The sequence below is a fragment of the Eutrigla gurnardus genome (assembly GCF_963514095.1).
Source record: "Eutrigla gurnardus genome assembly, chromosome: 7".
Lineage (NCBI taxonomy): Eukaryota > Metazoa > Chordata > Actinopteri > Perciformes > Triglidae > Eutrigla > Eutrigla gurnardus.
Genome location: NC_139921.1, coordinates 27,459,239 through 27,486,956, shown reverse-complemented (window position 1 = coordinate 27,486,956; position 27,718 = coordinate 27,459,239). Strand labels below are relative to the sequence as shown.

Here is a 27,718-nt window from a genome sequence, read left to right as displayed (position 1 = left end):
AGATAAATTAAGTCAAATGTGAAGCGGATGATTCCTCTAGTTTTTGTTTTTTTGGTCAAAGGCTGTTTGATGATGCAGAGCGGCTGGACACTAAAAACACTGCAGTTTTAGTATATTAAAAAAAAAAGATCAAACTGGACGTTTGCTTCATCATTTATGCCGTTCAGTGACCTCGAATACGTTTGACTCACAATTTCTAAACTCCACAGACTTTGATGACAAAACAATCGTCTCTTCCTAAAAAACAATCTCCATGGCGATAAGCAAGACAGGCAAAGCTCCTCCTCCTCCGAACAACCCCAACTCATTATTGCTTGCACGTTGATACATAAAGTATGAGAAACCAGTCTCGTCTCTGAAACTAAAAAACATTTCACAGTCAGATTCCAGCATGAATGACAACGAGGGTGCAAACTTAAAGCTAAAACAAAACAACAACAAAAAGCACAACTCTTCGGGGGGTTTCTTTCTGCTCAAACGAGGACGACTCCAGTTTGTGGGAAGAGACACAACGTGGACGTTTGCTGGTGTATTCAGGATGTAGCAAGTCACAAATTCTTTGGAGTTTCATTCGATAAGCCGAGATGATGGAGCCTGCGGGGAGCTGTGTACTGTCCCGCCGCAGGGATGCCATGTTCCCACGCGCTCTTTAGATCCAAATAAAGACACACACATTCATCACACACACACACACACACACACACACACACACACACACACACACACACACACACACACACTCGCCGCCTTCCTCGATGCAAAACACAATTGGCACGGATTATCAAAATAAATACCCTGGAAGCTTGGCACTATGCAAAAGAAACCACTTGTTTGTTTTTTAAAGAAATCTTATAAAAAACTATTGAATAATCTCAGTCTACTCCACGTTTTGCGTTGTCCTCACTATTACTTATATACTATATGCTGATGATGGTCACACCAGTGTCGTAAACCTCTGAATGACTTTACTACCACTGAAACAATATAGCTCCTATTCAAATAGATTTTTTTGTTTTTTTTCCACAAACGTACATCAAAATGAAGTTCCTAACATCTATCGGACTATAGATAGTGCTGTGGTCTGGTATGCATCTCTTTATAGTGCCTCTGAATCTTTTTTTTCCTCCCTCTTCTTTCAAACAATCCTTAAATCTCTGGAACCCCAGAAAGGAAATCTCTTTTAGTTCAGATGAGAAGTCAAAGTGCCTTCCTCTTTGTTGTTTTCGTCCCGGACAGATGTTTCTGCATCTGCCTGGACGTCTGTCAGGACCGATTACCTCACAGGTGTCCCTCCAGGATGCTGGCGACGGCCTGGTCCAGGGAAGGGCCTGACGTGGCCCTGGCTGGGGCCGCGGAGGGGCCCTGCAGCCGCTGCAGCTCCAGGATGCTGTCGATGGCGCTCTGCAGATGCTCACTGAGCATGTTGTCCTCTTGGAGGGGGGGAGGCGGCGGGCTGAACCGCTGCTCCGGCCGAGGCGACTCATCCAGCCTGCAGCATTTCAGCTTCGGGGCGCTGATATCTCTGGGAGGCAACTCGAAGCCACCCACTTGTGGCTCTGGCATAGAAAGAGGGTTTGGGGCTTTTATTTTGGAAGCGGGGGCCATGTGTGGGACTTCCTCGGCGGCGTCGCAAGGCAGAGCCCCGTTGGAGATCTCTGCGTCGTGCCGAGGACGCCGAGGCGCCCCGTTGGGGGCCTGAGGGTGGCGTTCGTCCACGGCTCGGCCGCCGTTGGTCAGCTGACCCGCGTGGTCCCGCTTGAGTCCCGGGTCGCAGGCCGAGTTGTGGACCACCTTCCGGGAGCCGGACTCCTGCTTGATGGTGAGCCTGAGAGCCCCGCGGGAGCTGGAGCGGTACGTCTTCAGTCCCGGGGGCCGGTCGGACAGGCGGGTCCAGGCGGGCGGAGAGGAGGGGGGGCCGGAGGTGGGGGCGCCGCCGCCGCGGGGGGACGATGCTGATGTCGCCAAGGCCGTCATGAAAGACTCTGGAGGACAGGAACATGAGATCCATCACACACAAGGCCACGGTGTGGGACCAGCGTTTAAATGAATGGTTTATTTAAAGTGTACATTTAAGGGGAATCTGGGTGATATTTTGATGAGGAATAACTTTAAATCCTATTATTTTTCCACCAAATCTGTAATTTTTGTGCTATATTAGACTATTTAACAACTGTTTATATTAATGTGCGGTTTAAGGTTTTGTTTTAGCGTTAATTATCATTTGTGACTTGTATAATAATTATTCCATCATAAGTCCAGCAGCAGCTCAGCCTCACATTTAACACTTTCTTGCCCTTTTCCCCTACGTTTTATTTTTTTAATTATCATGACAACCCCATTTTTAATTTGATCTTAACCTCTCACGTGTAATTTTCTCGTCACCACGCAGAGTCCCTCTCAGCACGAGCCCCGCTCCACATTTACACAGCTTAATTACACCTTCACACCTGGGAGCCGCTCCGGAGCAGACGGAGGCTCCGAGGCGCAAAAAAAACTCATTTGGGAGAGAAAAAAATTGAGGGGAGTGTCATTAAGTCATTTTTTTCTCCCCCAGCCCTATCCATATCGTCTGTCTCTGTCTTTCTTGGCAAAACCACATTTCCGTCCACATAGTGATAAAGTAAGTGATGATGATGATGGAGGAGGCGGATGCTGACCTGGGTCTCTGCGGACTCGCCGCCGGTCCTCCACCAAAGCACATCGCTCCGCTTGGAGGAAGAGACGCTCCAGCATCACCATCTCTGCTGACGGACTCTCCTGCTGTGGAAACCAGTATATCCCATTAAACACACACACACACACACACACACACACACACACACACACACACACACTTCGTCTGTGTGTTTCGTCTGGTTACCTGGGCTTCTCGGACCAGTAGCTGCCTGTATTTGTTCACCATGTCTTTGGTGCGTTTCAGCAGGAAACCGGACACGGTGTCGAACTCCTGGTCCACTGTGGGCAGAGAGAGACGTCGTCATGGTTACGTCAAGCAAAAGTGACGGATGTGTGACGGTAAACTGAATATCATATTTAGCTTTTTGTTTTTGGGCTTTGGGAAGTTTACTCACGTTTTCTAATAGTAATAGTAATTTGATCTTAAAAGTAAATGACTTCCTTAGAATGACCGTGATTCTAAGGTCACGGTGACCTTTGACCCTCAGTTTGTGACCGTTTTTAATCATCGAGTCCAAATATGAGGAGTTTCCCTGAAGCTGCTCCTGATGAAACAGGATGTTGTTACTGCAAGGCTGTCACAATTAATCACAATTATGTTAAATAATATCATTTAGTATATTTCTGTTGCATTAGTCTATTCAGGGTGACGGATAATAAATGTGAAGAAGAAAAAATGTTCCCCATGTCGATGACTTTAAATATAACATGGGGTTTATTAGTCGGCGGTCTCAATGTGATGGTTTTTAATTAGTCTTTAATTGGTGCGGTCTGGTGTTGGTGGTGGAAGAGTTTAATTAGGCGTGGAGACATTTTGTCCTGAGATTCTTCCTATAAAAAGTTTTTTTTAAATCTCACCTGCACAACGTGCTTCCCTTGTGTTGTTGTTGTTGTTGTTGTTTCAGCTGCTTTGTTTTATTACAGTATTGTAGATTCCCCTCCACTTTGAGCTGACTGGCACCCATTATTTTAATTAAAAGCCAGATTATAAGAGTTATTTGAAATGATTATCTCTACATGTTCTCTTTCTTCCAGTTACCAGCTGCTCTCACTGTTTAGACGGATATAATTCATCTGGTTATGTATTTATTTTGCTGAATCATCGTGGCCGGCTGACCTAGATTGAAGTCCTCCTGAGTGGGCAGGTGACCGGCGCAGGTGTGGTATGGCAGCAGGCGTCTGACGGCGCCCTTCAGAGTGGAGAAGGCCGGGCCGGTGAAGGGGGTCTGGACCGCCGCGTGGTCCAAACAAATCTGCTGCTGGAACCTGAGGAACACGGCGAACACGATGCTGAAGTAAGTTATTTGATCTTCTGATCATCTTATTTAGAAAAATGTACGTGAGAATGAGAGTAAGTACGATCCTGAATGAGCCGTGGAGTTGGTGAGGAGTCATTGTGAAGCAGCCATTCATCATATTTTACTGCTAAAACCTTCACTTTCATGACTTCTTGCCAGAAAAGCAAAATCAATTTTGCTCTTAAATGTCTTATTTTCACCTGATTGTGTTGTATTTTCCTTGTTTGGTCAGATTCATCATCCTAGTTCTACTCCTCCGTGTCCGTAACATCCAAAACTTTAACCAAAGAAAGAGATCCGGACATTAAAGGGGATCTCACCTGTGTCTGCGCGTTGCTGGTGTGATCCTCTCGTCGCCCGGCTGCTGCTGTGGAGGAGGAGGAGCGGCCAGCTGGCAGCCGCCGAGCCGTTCACAGGGGATCAAAGGATGCAGACGGGGCTCGTTAATAACACGTTTGCTGCGTTTAAAGAATCATCATCTCACGGCTCCGTTTTCAAGACCGGAGACGATTCCGCTCCGCCCGCCGAGAAATAATCTCTACTCGCTGTATATCCGTTTATCCTCAAAGACAGCATACTATATATATATAATATCATTAAAGCTGAGATGAATTCATTGAATTGAATTGGAAATTCATCAGCAACTCTTTTGATAATAGTCGTAAAAGCGCTAAAATAATGAATGTTTTGTTATTTCTTAATAGTACATTTAATATCTTCATGTTTTAAACTGTCGGACAAAACAAAACACTAAAATATGTCAACCTTGTGAAATTGTGAAGGGCAACCCTTCATGTACCACAACATAAAAATGATATCCTGTTATTTTTTGATTAATTGGATATTAAGGACAATTTCCAACATTTAAATAAAAAAAAAATGTACAATCACATTTCTTAATCAATTAAATGGACTTAAAATCAATGGAGCTTTTCCTCACCTTGGTGCCGGTCTGCTGGCTCGTCTGGATGGGTGAACCCTCTCCGGGGCCCTGAGGCCCCTGAGCCGGGACGCCCTGGGGCCCCTGAGCCAGGACTCCCTGGGGCCCCTGAGCCTGGACGCCCTGGGGCCCCTGAGCCGGGACTCCCTGGGGCTCCTGAGCCGGGACGCCCTGGGGCCCCTGAGCCTGGACGCCCTGGGGCCCCTGAGCCGGGACTCCCTGGGGCCCCTGAGCCGGGACGCCCTGGGGCCCCTGAGCCTGGACACCCTGGGGCCCCTGAGCCGGGACTCCCTGGGCTGCAGGAGACGGTGGACGGACATCGAGAGTAAGCGCTCCTTTACTCTCCACGACCAAGGCAGCTGTTGGCTCTGAAACAACGACAGGAAACGTGAACGTACAGCCGGTCGTCATGGTAATAACGATCGGTCGTCATGGAGACTCACTGTTGTGTGTGTGCTGTTGGACAGCGGAGTCGTCTCCTCCTTTGGGGAGACGGGCGGATGCAGCCGTGGGATCCGGCTGCTGCTGAGGCACCGAGACGAGCAGAGGGGGGGGGCTGCTGCGGACTATAGCGTTCACCGAGGACTGGGGCTGGACCTGGACCTGCAGCTGGGGAGCTGAGGCCTGGACCTGGACCTGGGGCTTGGAGACTGACGACTGGATCTGCACCTGGTTCTGGGCAAATAAAGCCTGCGAGACCTGGAGCTGATGAGGGACCTGGTACTGGACTTGGGGCTCGATGCGAGGCTGGGGACCTGGACCTGCGACTGAAATCTCGGGTCCAGGCAGGGCGATCTGCGGGGGGAAACTGGGCAGAGCTGGTCTCTCTGCGTCCTGGACGGGAGTCGGGGAGCAGATCAGCTGCGAGTCCTCCGGGTCCGAGTGGAGGGGCGAGGCCTCGACGCGCTGGTCCGACATCGCAGCGTCCAGACCAGAGGCCACGTGGGCCTCCGGTTGGGTCTCGCTCTCATTGGCCAGCGGGGAGGCGAGCGGGTCCAGCGGCACCCCCGGCAGCGATCCGGCCAACAGCTCGGATGTGAGAGGGGAACTAAGTGCTTGCTGATGAAGAGAGACGACGGTTAGATCAACCTTGAAACATCACAACAGCAAAACCTGTAGACCGGCACAAGCGTTTCTCTGACCTGCTGCACATGTTGCATAAAGGCCTCATTCTGACCCGACTGGGTCGCCTCCTCCGCCACTCGGGACACGTCCGCCGGGGGCATCAACAGTTTGGGGGTCTCCACGGCTGGATCGGGGGCCAGAGGTGGTTCTGGGGGAGTCGGCAGGACTGTGACTACGTGAGGAGAGGAGGACTGCAGTCCTGTGGAGGGGGGCTGCACCGAGACCTGCTGGAGGACTCGTCCATAGGGCTGCAGAAAATCACAGATTGATCTACAATTAATAAATCTACAACTCCAGTAGTTTAGTTATACAGTTCCTTGTGTAATCCATCAAGATCGAAGATGCAAAGATATCCTGACTTTCGGTTCCTCGTAAGGATAAAGCCTTAAAACACTAGATCCTACATTTCCCACCATGCAACATATTTCCTTTCTCACTGTTCAAAGCCCACATCTTTGAAACTCTACGTTCCCCACCGGACTCCTTGTGATGATCTCCATCTTCATCAACCTTACTACTATAATATAACACTGACCCTCTGAGGAGGGGCGGCTCACCTGCGGTAGCTGGTGGAAGGTCTCCTCTGAGCCGGTGCTCTCCTCCTGGATGGCTCTCTCTGGCAGCAGCACCACGGACGCCTGCTGGAGGCTCAGCTGCCCCTCCGTCTGAGGGGCCGGGGCCTGGGCGGCGAAAGGCAGCCCCTGAACCACCGAGGGCCCGTTGACGATGGAGATGGAAGTGAGATCTGGGGGCAGCATCCCCCCGGAACTGTTGATCAAGGTAATGTGGTTTCCGAGGGCGGGACTGTGGACCAGGGTGGTCCGCTGCCCTGGCGCCCCTGGGGTGTAGGTTCCGGCCAGCTGCGCTGGCATCTGGAAGACTGTAGGGGGCGCTGACTGTAGCTGCAAAGGTCCTGAAAGCACGGTGGCCTGGCGGAGCGCTAGCTGCCCTGAAGGCGTGGTGAAGACGGGGCTGAAGTTCAGCTGTCTTTGGGGCACGGTGAGGATCTGGGAGCCCTCTACGAGCTGCCCGGTGGACGGGTTCACGCCGTGGTGGCGAGCCGCACTGCCAGACTGGGAGATGGTAACGGGGGCTTGGCTGGGGAGAAGGAACTGGTTTTGGCCTTGGAAGAGTCCCTGAGGCTGGAGCACGAAGGAGCCCCCCTGGTTGACCAGCTGCAGGCTGACCGGTTTGGGGAGCTGCTGGTTGGACTGCGGCGCCGGAGCCGAGGGCTTCTGGCCCGGAGGCTGGGAGAGTAAAATATTTGGCGAGGCGGTCCCGGGGACAAACGTGAGACCTGGTGTGTGGTTTTGCCCAGAAGGCTTGGGGCTAATTTGAACCAGTCTGGGCTGAATGCTGATGGGCAGCTTGGGTTGGATGTGAAGAGGGGCCCGCTGCAGGACGATGCCCGGCCCCGCCGCCGCCCTCAGGGTCGGGGTGATGAGGGGACGACTGGTCATACTGGGAACGGCCTTGTGGATGATCATGCTGGACGCCTGGGGACTCAGGGAGAAGGAGGTCTCTGGAGAGGCAGCGGGGAACACGTTTCCAGGCAGGAGGCCCATCAGCTGAGGAGGGGGTTTGAGAGACGGGCAGCCCGGCCCGACGGCCAGGAGGGAGGGCTGGGGGGGCTCCACCGCCGCCTGGGTGTCTCTGGGCAACGCCTGACTGATGGGCAAGGTCACGGACTTGTGTATGAACGGAACGGCGGGCGGGGGGAGGAGAGGGGCGGGCGAGTACAGGGACAGGCTGTCCCCGCTTTGGGCCAGCCCGGCCTCCAGAGCCATGGTCTGCTCCGTGATCTCAGCCTCCTGCAGGCTCTGCTGGAGGATGTCGCACGCCACCTCGGGCTCCCCCGCCTCCTCCACGTCTCCCTTCTTCGCCTCGAATGCGTCCTCCGCGGGGGTCCCACCCCGCACCACATGGGGGTCTCCTCCGCCCTCCGGCGACGACAGGAGCGCCTCCTCCAGGAAGGACAGATCCACGCAGCCGGGCGGAGGCGTGCCCGGGGAATCCCTGCCGTCTCCCAGCAGAGAGACGGGGCTCTGGAGGAGGGAGGGGGGGGGACAGCGGGAGATGGGATGAGAGGGTGAAAAGTGAAAAAACAGTGTGATTTAACAGGAGGCAGAGAGGATAAAAGGAATTCTCGGAGGTAAAATGCTGGTTGTTGTGGCGCTGCTGGCTGTGGATCCAGACACTCACCGGGGCATCTGTGAAGAGGGAGGGCTCCCCAGAGGAGGAGCTAATGAGCAGGTCTTCAGGCTGCAGCTGGTGGGATGAAATCAGTTGGGTTTGGGTTTTTTTTAGGTTGGGCTCAAAATGAACTTTTACAAAAGGACTCTCTTTCACACTGTCGGCCCTCCTCCACACATCTCACACCTCCAGCCTGCCAAGAAATGTTCCCATCTCCACTTTTATCATTTGCACTATTGATTTTTTTTTCTTTCTAATCGAGTCCCTCTCTACTTAATACTCTTTTGTTACCTCATTGGTCCCATGAAGGAAGTCATTCAGGGCTTGGGGGTCACTGCGGAGAGAAATCACAATTACATTTTTTTTACATATTTGCTCCAAACCAGTTCAAGAGGACATTTAAACCACATTAAATCTCATATAATAAGACACTCTCCGGTTAGTTGAATCATAACAATGATTACTTTTCACCATCAGGACAATGTTTATGCTGTTGGATGAAGGTAAGAGTCAGGCGGACTCACCACAAAACATCAAGTAGACAAGTCCCATCTTCATCCTCCATGTCAACTAAGAGGAAGAGGAGGACAAAACGCACCCATGTTTAGATTATTGGAATGGAGGATGAATCAGCATTATGCACATTTTTACTGTGTTTAATTATCGATTAATGGCCTTCGTGTGGTTTAGCAGTATAGCGTCGTCTCAATGTGAAGTATATGAATGTTCTATGAAAGTTGTGGGGAAGAAAACGCCCGTCACAAGTTCACAGAGCCAGAAGTGCCGTCTCTAAATCCCGTTTGTGTCCAACGCCTAAAGAAATCCAATTTACGACGATATAAAAGGGAGTAAAGTGGGAAATGGAAGCGACTGACATGACATTTTTGCTTGATGAACGACTCGGATGATTGATTGCTTCGGTATTAAAGTCGGGCTGAAACGATGAATCCCCAGTATTAACAATATATGCTGAAAGAATGATTTAAAATATCAATTTCTTCGTATTTTTATGTCAAAAATACTATATTCTTTCCCTCCTTGAAAAACAAAATATGACATCAGTAGGGGCCAACATGAGATCCATCCATCAGTCTGCCTGCCTGTTTAATACGTCACCGTGTTTCAGCTCAACTGTAACTGAAAACGTGCAGACAGCCAACTTAAGGATCTCTTAATACTTAATAAAAAGCAAAGGATACTGATATCAAGTTAAACATAAGAGCCTCCACGGTTCCACAGCTCCTTGAGCTTCTTCTTGCTCCTAGATTCCCTCTTTGTTTTGTGAAGGATTTTTAGAATGAAGGTAGTATTTTGCAGGGGGGGGGGTGTGGGGGGTCCCAAACCACAGCATGAGACTCACATGTTCAAGATAAACACGATGAATCATTTTGTCATCATCCCACTAGTGTCTCCCTCCTCATCCATCCATGCAGGAGGAGGAGGAGGAGGAGGAGGAGGAACCTACTTCATATGTGGGAGGCCCCATACAGAGCGCTCGAGCTGAGTTCTGGTGGTGGCCTCATGGGAAGTGGTGGCCGGGCTTCAGTGTCTGGAGGCGGGGGGACGCCAGGCCGAGGCGGTGGGACGGAGACGGAGACGGAGACGGGTCCTCCCTCTGCTGCTGGGGCATCGCTGCGTCTTCAGGGTGGAGAGGCTGGAGGTGAGGAGGAGGAGGAGGAGGAGGAGGAGGAGGAGGAGGGGGGAGGCACAAACACATGCTGTCAGGGTCACATGAGGTTACCAGCAGCCAAAACACATTCTCATCACACAGAGATCGATATATATATAACATGATGCATCAGTTTTCTCCATCTGATCTATTAACCAATAATCGCGTCATATTGTATTGATTATGCCCCCCCCCCCCCCCTCTCACCCCCCCACGAGAGGAAAATGGAAGCTATTGTGTGTGTGAGGGAGACGTGAACGCCTCGGCCGTAAATAGACGTCTCCCCCCTCTGCGTCTCGGATGTGACTTGTCCTCCTCCTCCTCCTCCTCCTCCTCCTCATGGCTGGAGGAGAGGAAGAAACACAGTTCAAGCCAATTACAAACATAACTCACTGCCTCGCGCTCCGTTTCCCGGGGAGGTCCCGTGGATAAACGAGCGTCCCTCTCCGCCGCTGACATGTTCGTGTTTACAGCGCGAGCGCCGCATTAACACGCTCGCGGTGCCGCATCGCCCAATGAAATCCGGAGAACGAGCCTCATCTAAACCTGCAGCGGCGGCGGCGGCGGCGGCGAGTGCACGCGCTGATCCTCCGGCAAACAAATAACGGGGACCCGGTGATACATCCGTAGGTTACGTAAGGTGAGGTTATAACGTCCCAGACGATGCGGGGATGCGCGAGCCGCTGGTTTTTTGTTGGTATTTTTCTCATTTTTTTTAATTATTATTATTATTTCCCCCTCCTCCTCTTCCTCCTCCTCCTCCTCCTCCTCCTCCTCCCAACGCCTGCTGTAAATCACATCGCGGTAACAAAAGATGCCTTGTGTTAAATATCATCTCCACACTGCCAGCCGTGAGCGACCCCCCCTCCTCCTCCTCCTCCTCCTCCTCCTCCTCATCGTTGTTGCCATTTAAGAGTAATTCCGAAATTCCCTCCCCAGAAAAAAAAACACAACACAAGCGAGAGAGGAGGAGAAGGAAGGGAGGAAGGAGGAGAAAAAAAACTCACCCCTTCTTTTGTGGTTTATTGTCCTGTCAAGCGGGCCTCTGCGCCATCGATTCTCACTCAGTGGTCTTTTCAGATGCTAAAAGGAGGAGAGGGGGGTGGAGGAGGTGGTGGATGGGGTAGGGTGGGATGGAGGAGGAGGGGTGTGGAGAGGGGTGGGGTGGGTGGTGGAGGGGGGGTGCCGGGGTGGGTGTGAGAAACAGACTGGGAGAGCCGATCACAACACAAAGGTGGAGAGAGAGAAAAATAGAACCGAGAGGAGGCGAGGATCCAGATTCAGCAGCGAGACTGCAGGAGGAGGCTGAGCCGCCTCGCGAGCTGCGTCAGGCGGCACAAACTCCACATCACCCCCCCCCCCCCCCCCCCCTCTCCGCTCCAGCGTGGAGCCGCTCTCATCATCCCCATCACACACACGCGTTTGTTTTTCTCCTGCATTTTATTGATTTTTTCTCGAGAGAACTGTAAATACTTTGTCAGTGAGAAATCAATATTTCGAGATGCAGTAATTTTGTAATAAAGTGCCTCAAGGATGAAATGATGTGACTGAAACGCACATTATCATCCCGGGGAAAGACTTTTGTATTTGCTGTTAAGGAGGAAGGAAGAAACATGAGATAACTATGAAATCTGCTTGGAAAGCTCAGGAAACTAAATATTATGCAGTTAATTTTCATCTGAACTGCTTGAGTGTAAAAAGGAGGAATTTATAATATACACAATATAAAGCAAATTGATGCTATTAGTAGCCTAGCACTTAGGCTAAGTAAACGTTTGCCTATTCTTGAAACAAATACACAAATGAAGGGGAAAAAAGTCAGAGCAGTAAGAAAAATCTGGAGGGGATTTTCATTTGATGTAACTTAAAAGTCCAGGAAATGTTCATTTCCAGGCAGTTATTTGTCACGGTGTTTAGTGAAAACTGTAAAATGTACATAATTTACAGGTTTCTATAGTCAGCACTTAAATGTCAACCTCAAAGGAAAGAATATAAAATAAAAGATGCACAAAAAAAGAAAAGGAGCAAAAAGAGAAACCCCGAATTTCATTTTTAATCCTATTCTGATACTGACAGGAAAATTGAAGACATTCTTCCATGACAGTCGATATTTCATGATGCGCTCGTTTGCTGCTGTATTGACTGGAAAATGAGGAAATGTGCCCTCCGGCAAAGCAAGTTTACATCTTCAGTACTAATCTAATCAGTCAACAGTTCACTGTCAGAGGGAGGAGGAAGGGAAAGGTCTGAAGAAAAGAGCAAAAGGATATAAAAAGACCTTTCAAAGCTTCTTTTTAAAAAGCTCCAGGGATTAAAATAAAGAATCAACATTTCAAGGATCTGTTGAAATTACTTTGAACAAGACTGCAAGGCAAATTGTCCAGTTGTCTGGGTGGATTGGGTGATGATTTATTCAATTATAATATCATTTATTATATAATATATTATTTATTAAATATATTATATTTTAGTTTATTTTTTTAAATACAAAAACAAAATAAGTCCAGAAGGAGAAAGGACAGGAAAGCATGAAAGGAACCCAATAAAAGAAAAATGTAATTCCCACGAGGCTCGTTTCAAAGTCAAGACAACAATAATAATTTTCTATAATGAACAGAAAACAAACTCAATTCAGAAACGTGTATTTAAATGAAATCTTTATTAGGCAAAACGTTAAAATACAAAATGCAACTCTCCTTCATGAGGGGAAAAAAAAAAACACTTTAAAAAACTTTGTGAAAAACTTCTCCGAACAAGTTAGTTAAACCACATGAACACAAGGTCCAGATCCGCCCCCCCCCTCCCCGACCCTCCGGCCCCTCAGAGGCTTCACTTGGCCGCCTGCTGGGCCTGACGGCGAAGCAGCACGTAGATCTTCTCTTTGATCCAGTCCTTGTTGTACGGCTGGTACGTCTGTGTGTCGGTACGATACCTGAGGTAAAAAAACACGGTCAAGTTCAGCCTTCTTTTTGCCTCAGCTGCACAGTTTACTCTCTATTATACCCTTTCATCTCATTCACATGGAGCATTAGTTTCCCTGCCACACTTACACCAAACAGCTGAGGTCAGCGAGGTCGTCGATGAAGTCAAACAGCTGGCTGATGTCGTACGTTATCGACGGGCTGTTGGGGTTCATCCTCTTTAAATGCTCCTCGTACATCTTACAGACGCCTGTGCAGCAGACAGAAGAACCAGCATGTTACACAAACCACGTTAAACCCAAATCACCTACATTAATATGGACAAAAAAAAGAAAGACAATGCAAAACATGTCATCTCTCCTGCTGATATTAAGAAATGTGTTAAAAGAAACTAACAAAATGACTCAATTCATATCAGCTTTTCTTGATTTTAATGGTTTTCATGTTGGATGAGCGTTACAGCTTCACCAACCTTCAGTTATTTTACTACTAAAGGTGTCAAACCTTTGTGACAAATGATTGTCAGACGACATCAGAGATAACCGGTGGGTGGTTTTATTTGTGGCGTTTGAATAATCATGTTTGTGTTGCGATGGAGCGTGAAGGAGGCAGAGGAGCAAAGAGGAGGCTCACCTTCCATACACTCGTTGACGGATTCATAGTCGGCGTACGTCCTTCCTTCTGGCCTCTTGGTGGGCTGCACCAGCAGGATGGTGTGGGACTGAACACACACACACACACACAGCTAATTTATCATGCAGGCACATAACAAAACACTCACCTGCTTGTTTTCTCCATATATCAATACTAATTATGGCCGCTTATACAGAATATCCACTTGTAAGACGCACTCCTTTGAGCTCTGGTGGTTAATTAACGAATGATGTGTGATTGTAATGTGTAAAGTCTTAAAGAGGAACATTTGCAATTAAGTCAGTAGCCATCAAACAATAAATAATAATAATAAATCAGTCAGTATTTACGGTAAGATCCCGAATGAAACACACCTGAGCCGACCGGTTATGTAACGATATATCTGCCGCCGTTTACACGGAGCGATAAGAAAGTCGGTGGCTAGATGGTTAAATAGCTAACCCTAACCCGAAGCTACGGGGCCGGTAGTGATTCCGCCGTGAATCCACCGGTGAGGTTTAACGCAGCTGCTAGCCGGCCGAACGACCCCCACATTCATGCTAACGTTAGCACAGCGCTCTCAGCCTCATTAACCACACAATCCGCAGGGAATACAAGCTACACCGCTTTGATTACAAACGGCATTTACCAATACATACACACATATACTCCAAACACGGTATCGCGACATACTAACCATGATTTTAATTGTTTTTTTCAGTCGGCGTCCGTCGATTTTTCTGGCTACTTTGCTTCTTCTCGGAGTTGACCCTTGACACCGGAAGAACAATCCGCCGACTGCTGTTTAAGTCTCCAACGGTTCTGTTGTGTTTATCACAGTTTTGTTCCAGCTGCTCGGTTTGATAGCCGATTATTAACCAGGTGACACACATAGGTGTTATATCCACCTTAAACTACCAATATTACCAAATATATAATTATTGCGTAAACTAAAATAGCAAACACATCTCTAAACAACGTCTTGATCTTGAACGCCCCCCCCAGCGGTGGCGGAGAGCAGGAAGTAGTTTACCCGCAGCGACCGGATGTTCTGTGTGAAGACAGGAACAACAAAGAAGAGAAAGCGCCCCGGTTTTAAACCTACTCGAGGACACACCTGGAAATAAGACCGAGGAGATCCACTGTCGTTCACAGTAGGTGAGTTTAACCATCTAAAGCCCGCTGTTCGCGAACTAGCTTGTGTTTGTGTTTTAGCTATGCCAGTTATTAGCATTAGCCACCTAGCGCGGCCGCTGCCTCCTCTGCCGTTATGCCATTATTGGCTAACTAGCTATTTTAGCCGTTCGCTAATGATGAAATACCTCGCAGCAACGACACGAGTTGGATAAATCACTTTACCGCCCACTGGCTTTTTTAGTAATCGCCGTGTAACGTTTGCCATGAGTCATATTTAACCGTCAGTCGCTCAGCGGATGATAATTGGGATTTCCCGGCGTGTAATCAGTAACGTGAACGTTACACCCCCACTGGTTAAAAATCTGGCTTCTTATCAGTATTTGTCTTTTTCGTGTCCACGTCACGCCTTGTGATATATTAAAGCATCTTCAAGGATGGACTCGGATGAGATTCAAGTCTGCGTGTTGTATGAAATATTCAGGTTACCGTTAACTGCATTCATTGCTGGGAGACGCTACGCCCTTAAAGTTCAGCCAAAGCTAATATTAGTCTTTTTTTAAATCCCCTTTGTGTGTTACTATCCCTCCACTGCAGTAAGGACACACTTGTCTGGTGAAACACAAATTATTAAGAAATATTTAATACAAATATTTCCAATTAAGATAAACTTAAGTCAGCTACGGGTGGACTTTAAATTGCATGTTTGATTGGGGTCATTTTTTTGCACAGAATGAGGACTGCCCATTTACCTCTAGAAAACAATAATAATTCGTAGGACTATAGTGCTTTTTTTGGATACTCAAATAATCACACTTGATGACGTGTGATAGACAGTTTAATGTGGGTTATCATCATTAGGCCTTTGCTCTTTTTTTGTATCTAATATCAGTATTATTAATCAATAGAAAAGCTTCAGAATCAGATGCTCTCTGTGTGTTTTCTGTTTGTTTGTTTTTCAAATCACAGATTTGCCTCTCGGGGTTTTACAGCCTGTCCAACATTCGAAACCCCTCGATTTGATTCAATGTTGTTCCTGATCTGCCTTTTTTATTGTGCTAACTTCACGTGCTGCAAAACTGAATAACTTCTCGCGTTCTCTTTCATCAGGGCGAAAGAATTTGGTTTGCATGTGAGGACAAGCGACTGCCGAGCCAACCATGGCGAACAATGCAGAGGATATTGAAAACAATATGGTCAGTATGAAAGAATGTGTCACGGTTGCTCTAACGCTGTGTCCGTATCTCCGTCCGTGCTGATTGATTGGGTCACGTTTACCCAACAGTCTAAGTTGTGTGTTTTCCCTCTGCAGTTTGTGAGCGACACAGAGTCTTTGAGTCTCATAACCTTTTGTTGCATCCGGCCTTTCATGCAATAAATGATGATTATGTTCTAATAAGGAAAGATGTTACCCTTTGAACGAGGAAAGGAAATGCCAGTGTGCCACTTTACTGTCTGCCTTTTGCCCTTTGTGTAATCAAGGTGTGGCCTCCCTATAGTTGAGAAAGTCAAAGTCTCCCTTCACTGTCAACTGAACAACCATAAGCCTTGTTTACCCCATAACAGCTGTGCATGTGCATCCCAACAGAACCTCTCTGGCCTCAAGAGCCACTAAATATTTAATCCCCGTCTTGGAGCAGCATGTTATGATCAGTATGATGTCAGACAGCTTATTTTAAAACATTACGACTGCCGTGTTACAACCCTACGTTCCTGGTTAATTCAACACTCGGTGGACTGGTCTGTATCTGGTGTCCAACACTGACCTCATTCCCAGGACTGAGAAACAACGCTGCACTAGACAAATAAGTGATTATCAACGTGGTCTGCCACAGAGTGTAGGCTGCTGTCTCTAGAGGGGCCTCGTGTCTTCATTTCCCGGTCAGATTGCTTCATGTCTGCGCCGCCGCGTGTCTTGACTCGTCTGCCAGCTCATCTCCTTGATTTGCCTTTTTATTTTATTTTACCCTGACAAGACGGATCCCCTGGATGAGTGTGAAGGCGTGCAGTGTTGTTGTCCTTGGAGGAACTGGTCTAGTGAGCGTAAATGCACCGGTTAAGCTCTGAAATGTCAGATATGGATGGCCTGATAACACTTTGCTGTGTTTGTCTAACTTCTAGGCAGTTTAGCCAAGACAAACAAATTAATCGCTTGAGTTGAGAGCTTCATCCAATACTGTGATGGTCTAGTTTAACTTCTACAGAAAGATAGATTAGGGAAGATATTATCTGGACTATTTATGTGTGAATTTCTAGGGTCAGATTTTCAGAAAATCTCTGGTTTCTCAAGCTCACATGACCTCTAAAGATAGAGTTTATAGACCTTGATCAAAGCTCTATCTCTGAACCACAGTGTCCCTGTTTTGAGTCCGGGGCTGACTTCACAAAAGCCAGCATTGTCTGCGAGAACTGCTTACATGCAGATCGCAAATTGTGTCAGCATCATGTTTCACAAATGAAACTAATTGCTAAATCTGCGAGTCCTACAAGGCTCTTGCGTTCTCTTGTTTGTGTCACAAGACTGGCTTTTGCTTTCGTGGGAGAAACGATCTTGTGTCGCAAATCACGGCTTAAAATGGATCAGATTTGATGAAAGTGGCTCCTGGCCGGGAACATTTAGATAGATGGCATTTATGATCTCTCACCAGCAATTTCCTGTCATCTTTATATTATTGAGTCTCAAATAAAAGCATTAAATGCCTTGAAATATTTTAATAGAAAGATTGATCATTAAAAAAAACTGTCATTTCCCCATTTTATGTGATGGTTCACAGTATGTTTGAGACCTTTAGCACATCCTGATATCCCAGAATTACTCGTAGTCTATCACTTGACCACGCCTAGATGGAACGATTGATCAACTTGTTTGCTATGCTAAGTCTATATGTGTTTTGTACTTTTGATCTTAATGATATCTGTATTTACACAGTGCATTTGCATCATTATTATAATCTCCTAATATATCTAGAAAATAAAACGATTCTTCTCCCGCTCAGGATGAACAGGAGACCAATGTTGTCTCTGAACCGGCCCAGAAGCCGCAGGAGGCCTCGGTGACCAGAGCGCGGTCCAGGGGGGGCTCGGGAGGCGGGGAAGGAGGAGGAGGAGGAGGAGGCGGCGATGGCGGAGGCGGAGCCAGCAACAGCAGCGGACCGGAGCAGAACGGGCAGCCCCCCGCCGCTCGGCCCCCACGCGTGGTGGAGGCCGAGGAGGACGAGGACGAAGAGTTGACCTTGAAATACGGGGCCAAGCACGTCATCATGCTGTTCGTTCCCGTGACCCTGTGCATGGTGGTCGTCGTGGCAACCATAAAGTCTGTCAGCTTCTACACGCAGAACGACGGGCAGCGATTGTGAGTGTTCATCAGACCGGATCATTTAGGGCTGGTGTTTGAATGAAATGCAATACGGCTGCCGTGCCACTAGGTGGAGCTAATGCAATATATATCACACCTGCATAGTTTGAATACTAAGACGGTACTCGTGTCCAGAGCTATTTAAGCTATTTAACCCCCTGATGTGTCACCTTCAGGATCTACACGCCGTTCCCCGAGGACACGGACACGGTCGGACAGAGAGCCCTCAACTCCATCCTCAACGCCACCATCATGATCACCGTGATCATCGTCATGACTCTGGTGCTGGTGCTGTTGTACAAGTACCGCTGCTACAAGGTCCGCATCGCTTCACACGTGCTGCAGTTCTGTTTACCGCACACCTGAGCTGAAAGGCATAATAAGGCATTTAAACTAGCTTCAAACTGCTAAAGACGAAGCAGTTACTGATATCAATAGTTATTAAAGCAAGTCAACAGTGCCTGCATGCAACATAATGGCTCATGTAGTAACTAGGAAGCCTGGGTGTTTCCCCTACAACCATTAGACCTCTTGAACGGATCTCCGTGTACTAATAGGCATTTGGACTTGCCGAACACACAGCTGTGCCTGCTATTAAAATGGCTTCATTACACTTAGGCGTGCCAGTTCTGATCCCCTTGTTCTGTCTGCATGTTGGCAGAATAATAATCATCAGAATAAAAATAAGTGAAAACACCTGTAGGTGCTGAAACTCCACCCGACCTGGTCGTCCAGGTAGTTTGGTGGTAACAAGTATATGCAAGTGCCGATCTGCTGAAACATCCAGTGACTCGGATCTTATTCCCTCCACAGGTGATTCAAGGCTGGCTCTTCCTCTCCTCCCTCCTCCTGCTGTTCTTCTTCTCCTACATCTACCTCAAGTAAGCCCTCCACGCTTGCTCTCATTTTCCCCCACGCCTTGTCGTGGATGTCGAGTTTCATTCTTTCTGCTCGTGTGCGACAGGGAGGTTTTCAAGACCTACAACGTGGCCATGGACTACTTCACCCTGGCGATCATCATCTGGAACTTCGGCGTGGTGGGCATGATGTGTATTCACTGGAAGGGTCCGCTGCGGCTCCAGCAGGCCTACCTCATCATGATCAGCGCCCTCATGGCCCTGGTTTTCATCAAGTACCTGCCGGAGTGGACCGCCTGGCTCATATTAGCCGTCATATCCGTCTACGGTAAACCCTCCTTTACCGTTCAGTCATCTCGTACCTTTTACTGCTTGGGGAAGACTCGTGTGATCCAACTTTCTTTCTTTAACATTTTAAAGCAAAGACTGGATTTTGGAAGGCAAACTCATTTGGCTTTCATTTCATTCTTATTTATTGTGAGAATGTATTTTCTTTCCTGCCGCGTCCATGAAACGAGTGTTGATAAATGTCATCATCGTTGTGCCAAAAGGCAGAATGTGTCTCAAGAAATGTGGGTTGAAAGACAAATCTGTGAGAAGAGGAAGTCTGGGGAAGACGGCGTTGAAAGCTGGACTTACGACGGAAAACCACGGAAGCAAAAATAGCAGTTGTTTTCCTTTAAGCTGCTTTCTTGGTGGTGGGCGCTGGTTGAGGCTCAAATTCGACAAATTACAGGGGATTTTCCTCTAAACACTTCACAAAGGGGTTCAGAGAGACCAGGCATCGGTCACAAAGCCACGATGATGATTGTTTAATGTCAAGAAGTCATACATAATGGATACACTTCAGTTCAGATGCTCCCACGGCGTGTAAATGCAGCACAATCGGGTTATTCTGTCCAAAAGACAAAGACAGAGTGCTCCGTATTCAAATGTTCAGATGTTGTATTACCAAGGAGTTATTTCTTTTGTTTGGTTTGTGATTGTAAATAGAGAGAGTTCGGTCTCCGTTTGGTGGCTAACATCACTTGTCTGGCCTCCTCCTTCTTCCCCAGATCTGTTAGCGGTGCTCTGTCCCAAAGGGCCTCTGAGGATCCTGGTGGAGACGGCTCAGGAGAGGAACGAGCCCATCTTTCCAGCTCTCATCTACTCCTGTAAGATAAACCAAACAGTGGATAGACATTTTATTGTAATAAAATATCTTTATTTCAAGAAAACACAGAAGCTAAAATTGGTTTCCCCATTAAACTGCCAACCGATGGTCTCTGTAGATGCAGATCCACACACTTCTAGTGGATCATCAATGATTCAGTAAATTCCTGCTCATTATACCTTTTTTTTTAAATGACACCCCCACTTTAACTCGCTTAAATGCTTCAGTGCTTTCCATTAAATGGCCACTTCAACTCCTTTCAGTGCTAAAAAAGTGCCAAAGGTTCGCCATGCTTTCTGTGCTTTCACTGAAAAAGGACACAAATATTATCTGTGCTTTGATTTCAGCCTTTTTTCCTCTCGCATTTTCACTTCAAGTGACTCTTAAACCCTTTTCAGCACATTCACTTCATCGAACACTTCACTGACATTTAGTGCAGTCACTTAAAACTCCATTGGTCGGGCATTTGTACCCTGCTGCTCTGTGTTTACTCTGAAATATCACCTGATAAATGTTAACTGACCCTTTGACCCTTTCACATGTCAGATCTTCAGAAGTTCAACACTTGAATTGGGAGTTGAAGTGAATTTCAGTCAAGCAAGCAAGCACTTTTTCTTTGATTCCATGTGGAACACAAATCTTGACGTCATAATATTTTGACACCTTCCTCAGCTACCATGGTGTGGCTCGTCAACATGGCCGACACCGAATGGCCAAAGAGGAACTCTGCGGAGGCGGCGCCGCCTCAACAAGAGGCTCCAGAAGGTGAGCTGAGTGGCCGGCGTTATCTGGTCCCGGGTCCTGTTGTTTAGTCTGACTGGTGTCTCTGGTCTGCAGCCCCAGCCGGGTCCCCGGCGCCCGCCGCCCTGCAGCAGGACGACGGCGGCTTCTCCCCCTCCTGGGTCAACCAGCAGCAGCACCAGCTGGGACCCCTCCAGTCCACAGACCAGTCCAGAATGGAGATCCAGGAAATGCCCTCCACTCGCCCTCCTGTTGAAGACGACGACGATGAGGAGAGTGAGTACAAATACTCAAGCTTTATTTTAGTCATTTATTCAAGTTCTAGTCGTCGGTGCGAAAACCACACAGCTTTGTGTTTAAAGTTATGACGGATTTATTTAATTATGTCTGTGATCAATTAATGGACCTTCCATTAAACTAGTGTACAGTCAGATCATGTATCTCTTGCAAGAATTCAATAAAGCAATGAATTATGAATTTAAATACTATATTCTGTCCTTTTGATGAATATAATTCGGTAATATAATCCATTTTATTTCACATGAGTTCCATAATGATATAGTTTTCTATACAGTAGTAGATTAGAAAAACATGCCGTGGGAACCTAAAAGATATGGAAATGAGTTTATTTTGGCCCAAATGCTTGCAGGCCATTCACCATAGTAACAATTGCATTATTTTAGTTTTGATTTAACACCCAGCTCTGTAATCCAAACCCAGATTGTCTGACTCTCGGCGTGTAATCATCATCTTTCAGTTCCCTCGTCCTCCGAACACATAAAACCTTTTGGAATGTTTTTATGTGTTCCCCTTTCTGTGAAATTAGGGCGTTGGTGAACGCGACTGCATGTTTTCACTGCAGACTGTTTTTAGTCGGAGCGGATTAGGAAGCGATTATTCACGGGCAATTGCTGGGTGTCATCTCCGTACTATTTGGGGGCTTGTGCTCTTTCTAAGTTAAAGCTGTCTGTAAATATGGGGTCGGCGCTCTCGCTTGTACAGTAATTACAGTCGAGAGCTGGTTTCTACGGGGTTCGGAGGGGGTTTGGGGGGGCGAGGACGAACCTCGTGTTTGAATGGACTCCACCCTGAATGCGGTGTCCTCCTGTGTTCTCAGGGGGCGTCAAGCTGGGCCTCGGAGACTTCATCTTCTACAGCATGTTGGTGGGGAAGGCCTCGGCCACAGCCAGCGGCGACTGGAACACCACGCTCGCCTGCTTCGTGGCCATCCTCATCGTGAGTCAAACTGCTTATTTTGGTGTCGAGCTGGAGTCGCCGCAGAAACCTCATCTCTCCCCCTCGCAGCGCGATGTGTAACTCCACGTTACGTAAACCACTTGATTGTATAACAGGACGTTTTTGTTTCCCCCCTCGGAGCTGATTTAGTCCTTCAACGTGCCATTTCCTCTGAGTTTAATTTTACCTCTGCCCCCGCAGGGTTTGTGTCTGACGCTGCTCCTCCTCGCCATCTTCAAGAAGGCGCTGCCCGCTCTGCCCATCTCCATCTTTTTCGGCCTGGTCTTCTACTTCGCCACAGACAACTTGGTGCAGCCCTTCATGGACAGGCTGGCGCTCCACCAGTTCTACATTTAGCAGGACGCTGCCCTGATAACCCTCACCCACACAGCCCTCCGGCCAACAACACCAGAGTGGTCCCTGCACAGCCGGGGGAGGGAACAGACAGGGCGATGTCGGGGCCCCTCCCGGCCCCCACATCCCCTCCTAAAGAACTCATGACGACGGGACGTTGTTTTTGTTCAGCCTTTTCTTTCCCCGGCGCCAAAGGAAGGGATCCCCCCCCCCCCCCCCCCCCCCCCACGACAGCTGTTCTTAAACATTTTATTTCAGTTTTAAACCATGAAGTGACATTTCTCGCTCGACTTGGGGACGTCGTCTTCAAACTCGTCACTCAATCCAAACTTAAGAGGAAGTTAGAGGACATATTTTACCTTTTTTTTTTATTTATCCAGGGAAGCTTCACGAGAGCTCGTCTGCTTCTTCTCAGCGCCCTGCTTCACATTCATATCCGGGAGCTGACCAGTAAAACCACAGTCCTCTATACTCTGGGGTTTTACCGTAGGTGCCTTGCTCAGGGACACCTTGGCTGTTGAGCAAAGGGAGACCGTTTCATTAAATCTCCCTTCAAAGACTTTGATCAAAGATCTTTTTATGACATCTGAGCCGCCGCCGCCCCCCCCTCAAACTAAACTGAAGATTAAAAAGCCTTCATGAAACAAAAAATGGACACGCCACGATGATATTGATGATAGATTGGTAAATGTGTAGTTTGATTTTGTACGAGCTGTCGGTCACCAGACGTGCTTTCCTCACCGCCGTTTAAGAATGGTTAAAATGTTTTGTTGTCCCGCACATGAGATCAGAGTGATCTACACTTTACAGGAAAAGTGGACAAATTAATTCTCTAGAATCAATTTACAAGTATAATTGTGATTTTCAGAGATTTCACCATTTTTCCTGCCCTTGATTATCATTTTTTTCACAGCCTGCAGAGGGAGGAAAGTTCACGCAAACACTTACAGAGTCTTGCCTGCCATGTTGGTCACGTGCTGTCAGCCACTGAGCAGTCATGCTGGAGCAGTCGGAGGTTCGGTGCCTTGCTCAAGGGCATTTTGTCAGTAGTAGTAGTAGTAGTAGTTGTTGTTGTAATTGTGGAACAGAAATATGCTTTTCATTCCCCTCCCTGACTTAAGAATGAATTAGATGTTTTTCCACCTGTCCAGGGATTGTAACCCGCGATCGTCCGGTCTCAAACTCTGAACCTTGAGGCTCAACGGCCCTCACGATGCTCGCCTGGTGCTGTCTTCAACTATGCTACACTTATTTGATTATTTCGACTTTACACACATACCAGTTGTGTTGGGGTTAATTTTTTTCCAACACATGCAGAAGAGAATCTTTGTACTTTTTGAAACACGGATCAGGAAAATGTGAAAACGAAACATTCGCCGGAAATTCTGCCAAACTCCTGGTGAACGAGGGAGTTGTAGATTTGTTTGAATTGATACTTGAATTTGTGAACATTTTTGGGAAACAATCTCCAGGTATCGAGCACTATTTGATTTGAATCCAGTTAAAAACAAACCAAAAAGTTTAAACCGAGTAAATGGTGAAACATTGTGTATGAACCCGAACATATGAGATGCTGCAGATTGACGGAGGAGGACGAGCTGCACTGATTGCTCTTTTGTTGTTGCACTCGAGTTTCCAGAAACCAAGAGGGAACAATATGATGATATTCGTGCTGAACCCCCCCCCCCCTTCTTTTTCATTCTTTTTTAGGGAATTTCTTGGGTGACTGGCTTTGTTTCTTTCCTTCACATGCATATGTGTTATGCAAGGTTATTCAATTCAGATTTTGTTTTTTTAATAAACAATAAAAGTTAAAATACTTTTTTTGTAAGCTGCTTTTGCTCTTTACCAGCCCGTGTCCAGTGGCACGCCGACTTAAATCCCCACATTTGAATCCACAATTACATTTACATGAGCGTCGGTGCATTTAAAGGCTTTTGCAGCCAGCCAGCTGTCAACGAAGCTCGGAGAAGGTCGGAAAACAACAACACACACAGCGGGAAAGCGACTTCTCTGCTCAGGTAGACGATACGCCTATATCTTTACACAGCTAACGGTTGTTGGCAGCTACACTAATGCTCTGAATGTTGTATAGAGAGTAAATTACATAAATACAATTAGCAGAACAGGCTTGTACCAAAAGTATTCATAAAGCAGCTGAGTGGAGCCTGCTGGAGTTGTTGTTATTGGATTATTACCGCTGATGCATAAACTTGTAAACAACATAATGCTGCAAGTGGAGTTAATTTGTTTAATCCGTCATAATCTACCAAATTTAATTAACTGATTACATGTATGAAAATATGAATCTGCAAAGTAACTGTCAGATGATCTTCCCATCCGAAATGTAGAGTCATCGCATTAAAATGTAAATATTCAAATAAAATACAAGTACCTCATAATTATAATTCAGTGCAGTACTGAAGTAAATTCATCTAGTTGCGTTCCAACACTGCATAGTTGATGTGCAACGCTAAACTTTAAGCTCTGTTATGTGAGATTTTAGCTTCTGGAGAACTGGACTGATGTCTCTTTTTATTTGCGTCCCTCCACACGCAGGGTCAAAGGTCAGAGGGAGCGCCTTCAACGAGGTTACATCTCCTGCCTCTGCTTTCCAGTGACGCAAAGCATCTTCCTGCAGACGGTGGGAACATTGTGCTGTTGGCACACCGGACGCATTAGCTGTCGCCATGGAGACCGCTTGGCCTCGCTGGCCCTTCTTGGACGGTGGCACTGGATGGCAGTTTACCCAGACTGCTTAGCCCGGTACTGTGGCTTCCCTAACGAGCCCTCGCCGAGAGGCCTCTTTCTGGCCCGGGTGGGTCCCGCCGCCTCGGCAGGTGAACAGAGTTAATTCCATAAGGCCTCTCCTGAATCGACTCCAGACACCTGTTCTCGCCGGATTATCTTACACCGAGCACTTGAAGCCGTTTTGGGCTGCTTTCCCAGAAAAAGATTAAGATGAAGGACGATGATGAATCCACTTCTTTCTGTTTCCTTGCATATGTTAATTCAGACGTCACACTTCTTTGTCTGCCTTTAAGCTGGATCGCTGACAGGTGGAGGAGGCTGCAGAGTGAACTGAGGTCGCCTGTCAATCACTCTCATCCTCCCTATGGGCTGGACTTAAGCAGGAGACGCTGTGGCTGCGTGTCACACCTGTGTGCGTTAGAGGCCTCCCAGGATAGCTCTGCTAAGGGGATTACTGCGGAGGGATGTCTGCTCCATGTGAGACATGTAAGGAATTGAGGATTAGACTTCAAATAATCGCTGGCAACAAGCGCAGACACAGCGCAGGAGAAGAAAGAGCTAAAGTTCAGACACAAAAAGAGAAAAACCAAGTAAAGGTGAATTGAAAACATCTCGGGAGATGTCTAAGGACAAGCTGGAGGGCCTGGTGAAGCGCATGGAGGAGACCCTCTCGGAGATGGAGCAGCTGAAGGTGCACTGCGGGAAGCAGAGCGAGGAGCTGAGCCAGCTGGTGGTGGAGCTCCGGAGAGAGAACCAGGAGCTGGTGGAGAAGTACAACCAGCTCGCCGTGGAGATGAAGGAGGCCAAGGAGATTATAGAACAGCTACAGGACACGAAATACGCCTTCAACGCGAAGGAGAGGCAGGCGCAGAAGCTCAGCCGGCAGCTCTGAAAAGCCCAACGGGGGAAGATGGGGAAACTGGTGTGGATGTGACCCGGAGGTCTACAGAAGTCCTGGAGGAAAACCAGACTGGACAAGGCAGATGGAAACAGCTTGTTGCAGAAGATTTCAAAAATCACTGGGTGGGCATGTAGGCTAAACTGGGCACAGCTGTTCTCTTATACATATAGAAAGTGTTTTTTCCCTCCTGTCTGCACATGTGTACATTTTAGGCCCAGAGGGAATGGATGTATAACTTAGTAATTTGAATGTTAACTTAAATCCTGTGGCTTTTTTGGTTCCTTTTAAAGCCAGGGCTAGAGTTAATTACCAGGAATCAGAACTGGAGCTCTCCCAGAAATGTGGATGTGGAAAATGTGGACTCTGGTTGAAAAGGAGGGGTTTTAAAGGCATTATGCTCATTAAGGTTCTATAATTGAAACAACATACCTTAAGCCAGGCCGCGCCGCCCTTGTAAAAGATTTTTATTTGATGCCATTATTTTTGTGAAGTTTCCAGGAGAATTGGGTGGTCACCTATCTTTGGTATTTGTAGAGTCAAGGTGCTAAAAATACCTGATTATCCCTTTTCTACCTTCACCCCCCCACATTTGTGTACTCCAATAAAGTTTAAATCCTCAGTGGATTACTGAAGGTCCCTCGTGTCGAGGCTTTTCTTTGCATCATGTACAACTTCAAGACCGTCAAGACTTAAGCTGCGGTTTGTTGTTAATTTAACTTTAATCCCCTCATTAAATGTGCTCATTGAAACCGAATCCCTTCGACTGCCTGTTTATGTAATAGTTCAACATTTTATTCCTTGCTAAGTGTAAAGATGAAAACATGTCTGTAAGAGAGGCTACAGCTCGCAGTCACTTAGCTTACTTTAGCTTAACGGTTACAGCTAGCGTGGCTCTGTCCAAAGGTTATATAATTCACCACCACCTCTAAAGCAAGCTAAGGATTATTGTTTTTTAATACATATGAAAATAGAGTGTAGTATGGCAAGTTATATTTTCGCAGGAAGTTATGTGCTAGACTATTTCTTGCTAGCTATTTCTTGCTTGCTGTTTCTTGCTAGCTTGTTCCTGCTAGCTGGTTCCTGCTAGCTGATTCTGGCTAGCTGATTCTGGCTAGCTGGTTCTGGCTAGCTGATTCTGGCTAGCTGATTCTGGCTAGCTGGTTCTGGCTAGCTGTCTTTAAACTAAGCTAACCATCTCCTGGTGCTAGCTTCATATTTCTGTCAAGCTAACGTGAGAGCGATCTCATCGTGGGACACTCGGCGAAAGGAAGCGAATAAGTGTGCAGAGAAAAAATTTTATTTGCTCATTTATATAAATGCATTTACCGGTAGTCAAGTACTGTACAAATTGAACTGTACTCGAGTATTTTGTATTTGATAACAGTTTCCGCTGTAGTTCAGAGGTAAATATTGAACTTGTTACTCCTCTACATCAATCCAGTGTGCAAATAAGATTTTACACACAAAACATATGATCCAGTTGATCAAATATGATGCGTTATTGATTAAACTATCAAATGTTTTACAAAATATTAGAAAATAGTTCCACCTCAACCAGCCACTGCATTAAAATCAGGCAATATCATAATAGCCATCGATAGGTGAATTTTTCTTCAACATTTGATACTTTAAATGCGTTTTACTAACAATACTTATGTAATTTACAGCATTTTCAATGCAGGACTCTGACTTGTAGTGTATTTTTACCGTGTGGTTGCTACTTTTACGTAAGAGAAGCATTGGCATAAACGTGCTCTATCGCTGGTAATGAGCACCTTTGT

The 27,718-nt window shown here is 47.1% G+C and overlaps 3 protein-coding genes across 5 annotated transcripts; 1 reads left to right on the top strand and 2 right to left on the bottom strand.

The window, feature by feature from the left end:
* Window positions 1-761: 761 nt before the first annotated feature.
* LOC311016068 (BRD4-interacting chromatin-remodeling complex-associated protein) lies at window positions 762-9,886 on the bottom strand. Its single transcript, XM_084013560.1, is given in 15 exon segments — window positions 762-1,982; window positions 2,658-2,760; window positions 2,861-2,955; window positions 3,794-3,942; window positions 4,295-4,365; window positions 4,915-4,956; window positions 4,958-4,965; window positions 5,181-5,282; window positions 5,358-5,973; window positions 6,057-6,287; window positions 6,597-8,084; window positions 8,242-8,307; window positions 8,524-8,566; window positions 8,757-8,802; window positions 9,698-9,886. Coding segments are annotated over 14 exon segments (3,759 nt in total). The 5' UTR covers window positions 8,798-8,802; window positions 9,698-9,886; the 3' UTR covers window positions 762-1,278.
* A 2,679-nt stretch (window positions 9,887-12,565) lies between these two features.
* On the bottom strand, window positions 12,566-14,307 carry LOC311015731 (enhancer of rudimentary homolog). Its single transcript, XM_084013140.1, has 4 exons — window positions 14,153-14,307; window positions 13,456-13,543; window positions 12,952-13,072; window positions 12,566-12,833 (listed from the first exon to the last, which is right to left on the bottom strand). The coding sequence occupies exons 1-4, from the start codon at window positions 14,153-14,155 to the stop codon at window positions 12,731-12,733; spliced, it is 315 nt and encodes a 104-aa protein (XP_083869266.1). The 5' UTR covers window positions 14,156-14,307; the 3' UTR covers window positions 12,566-12,730.
* Window positions 14,308-14,460: 153 nt separating this feature from the next.
* psen1 (presenilin 1) lies at window positions 14,461-24,104 on the top strand. Of its 3 annotated transcripts, none has more exons than XM_084013137.1 (11): window positions 14,461-14,613; window positions 15,700-15,785; window positions 17,586-17,941; window positions 18,121-18,262; window positions 18,758-18,825; window positions 18,909-19,129; window positions 19,857-19,955; window positions 20,627-20,728; window positions 20,798-20,971; window positions 21,813-21,931; window positions 22,133-24,104. In XM_084013137.1, the coding sequence occupies exons 2-11, from the start codon at window positions 15,750-15,752 to the stop codon at window positions 22,286-22,288; spliced, it is 1,473 nt and encodes a 490-aa protein (XP_083869263.1). In that variant the 5' UTR covers window positions 14,461-14,613; window positions 15,700-15,749; the 3' UTR covers window positions 22,289-24,104. The 3 variants fall into 3 exon arrangements, with proteins under 3 accessions (XP_083869263.1, XP_083869265.1, XP_083869264.1); XM_084013139.1 differs by having other exon boundaries at window positions 14,462-14,613; window positions 20,627-20,719; window positions 20,792-20,971; XM_084013138.1 differs by having other exon boundaries at window positions 14,474-14,609.
* The last annotated feature ends 3,614 nt before the right edge of the window (window positions 24,105-27,718 follow it).

Coding starts and splice junctions, on each gene's coding strand:
- psen1 (XM_084013137.1), top strand. CDS start 15,750: ATGGCGAACAATGCAGAGGATATTGAAAACAATATG. Junction 20,972..21,812: donor AGACGACGACGATGAGGAGA/GTGAGTACAAAT, acceptor CTGTGTTCTCAG/GGGGCGTCAAGCTGGGCCTC. Junction 21,932..22,132: donor GCTTCGTGGCCATCCTCATC/GTGAGTCAAACT, acceptor CTGCCCCCGCAG/GGTTTGTGTCTGACGCTGCT.
- LOC311015731 (XM_084013140.1), bottom strand. Junction 13,073..13,455: donor CGTCAACGAGTGTATGGAAG/GTGAGCCTCCTC, acceptor TCTGCTGCACAG/GCGTCTGTAAGATGTACGAG. Junction 12,834..12,951: donor GCTGACCTCAGCTGTTTGGT/GTAAGTGTGGCA, acceptor TTTTTACCTCAG/GTATCGTACCGACACACAGA.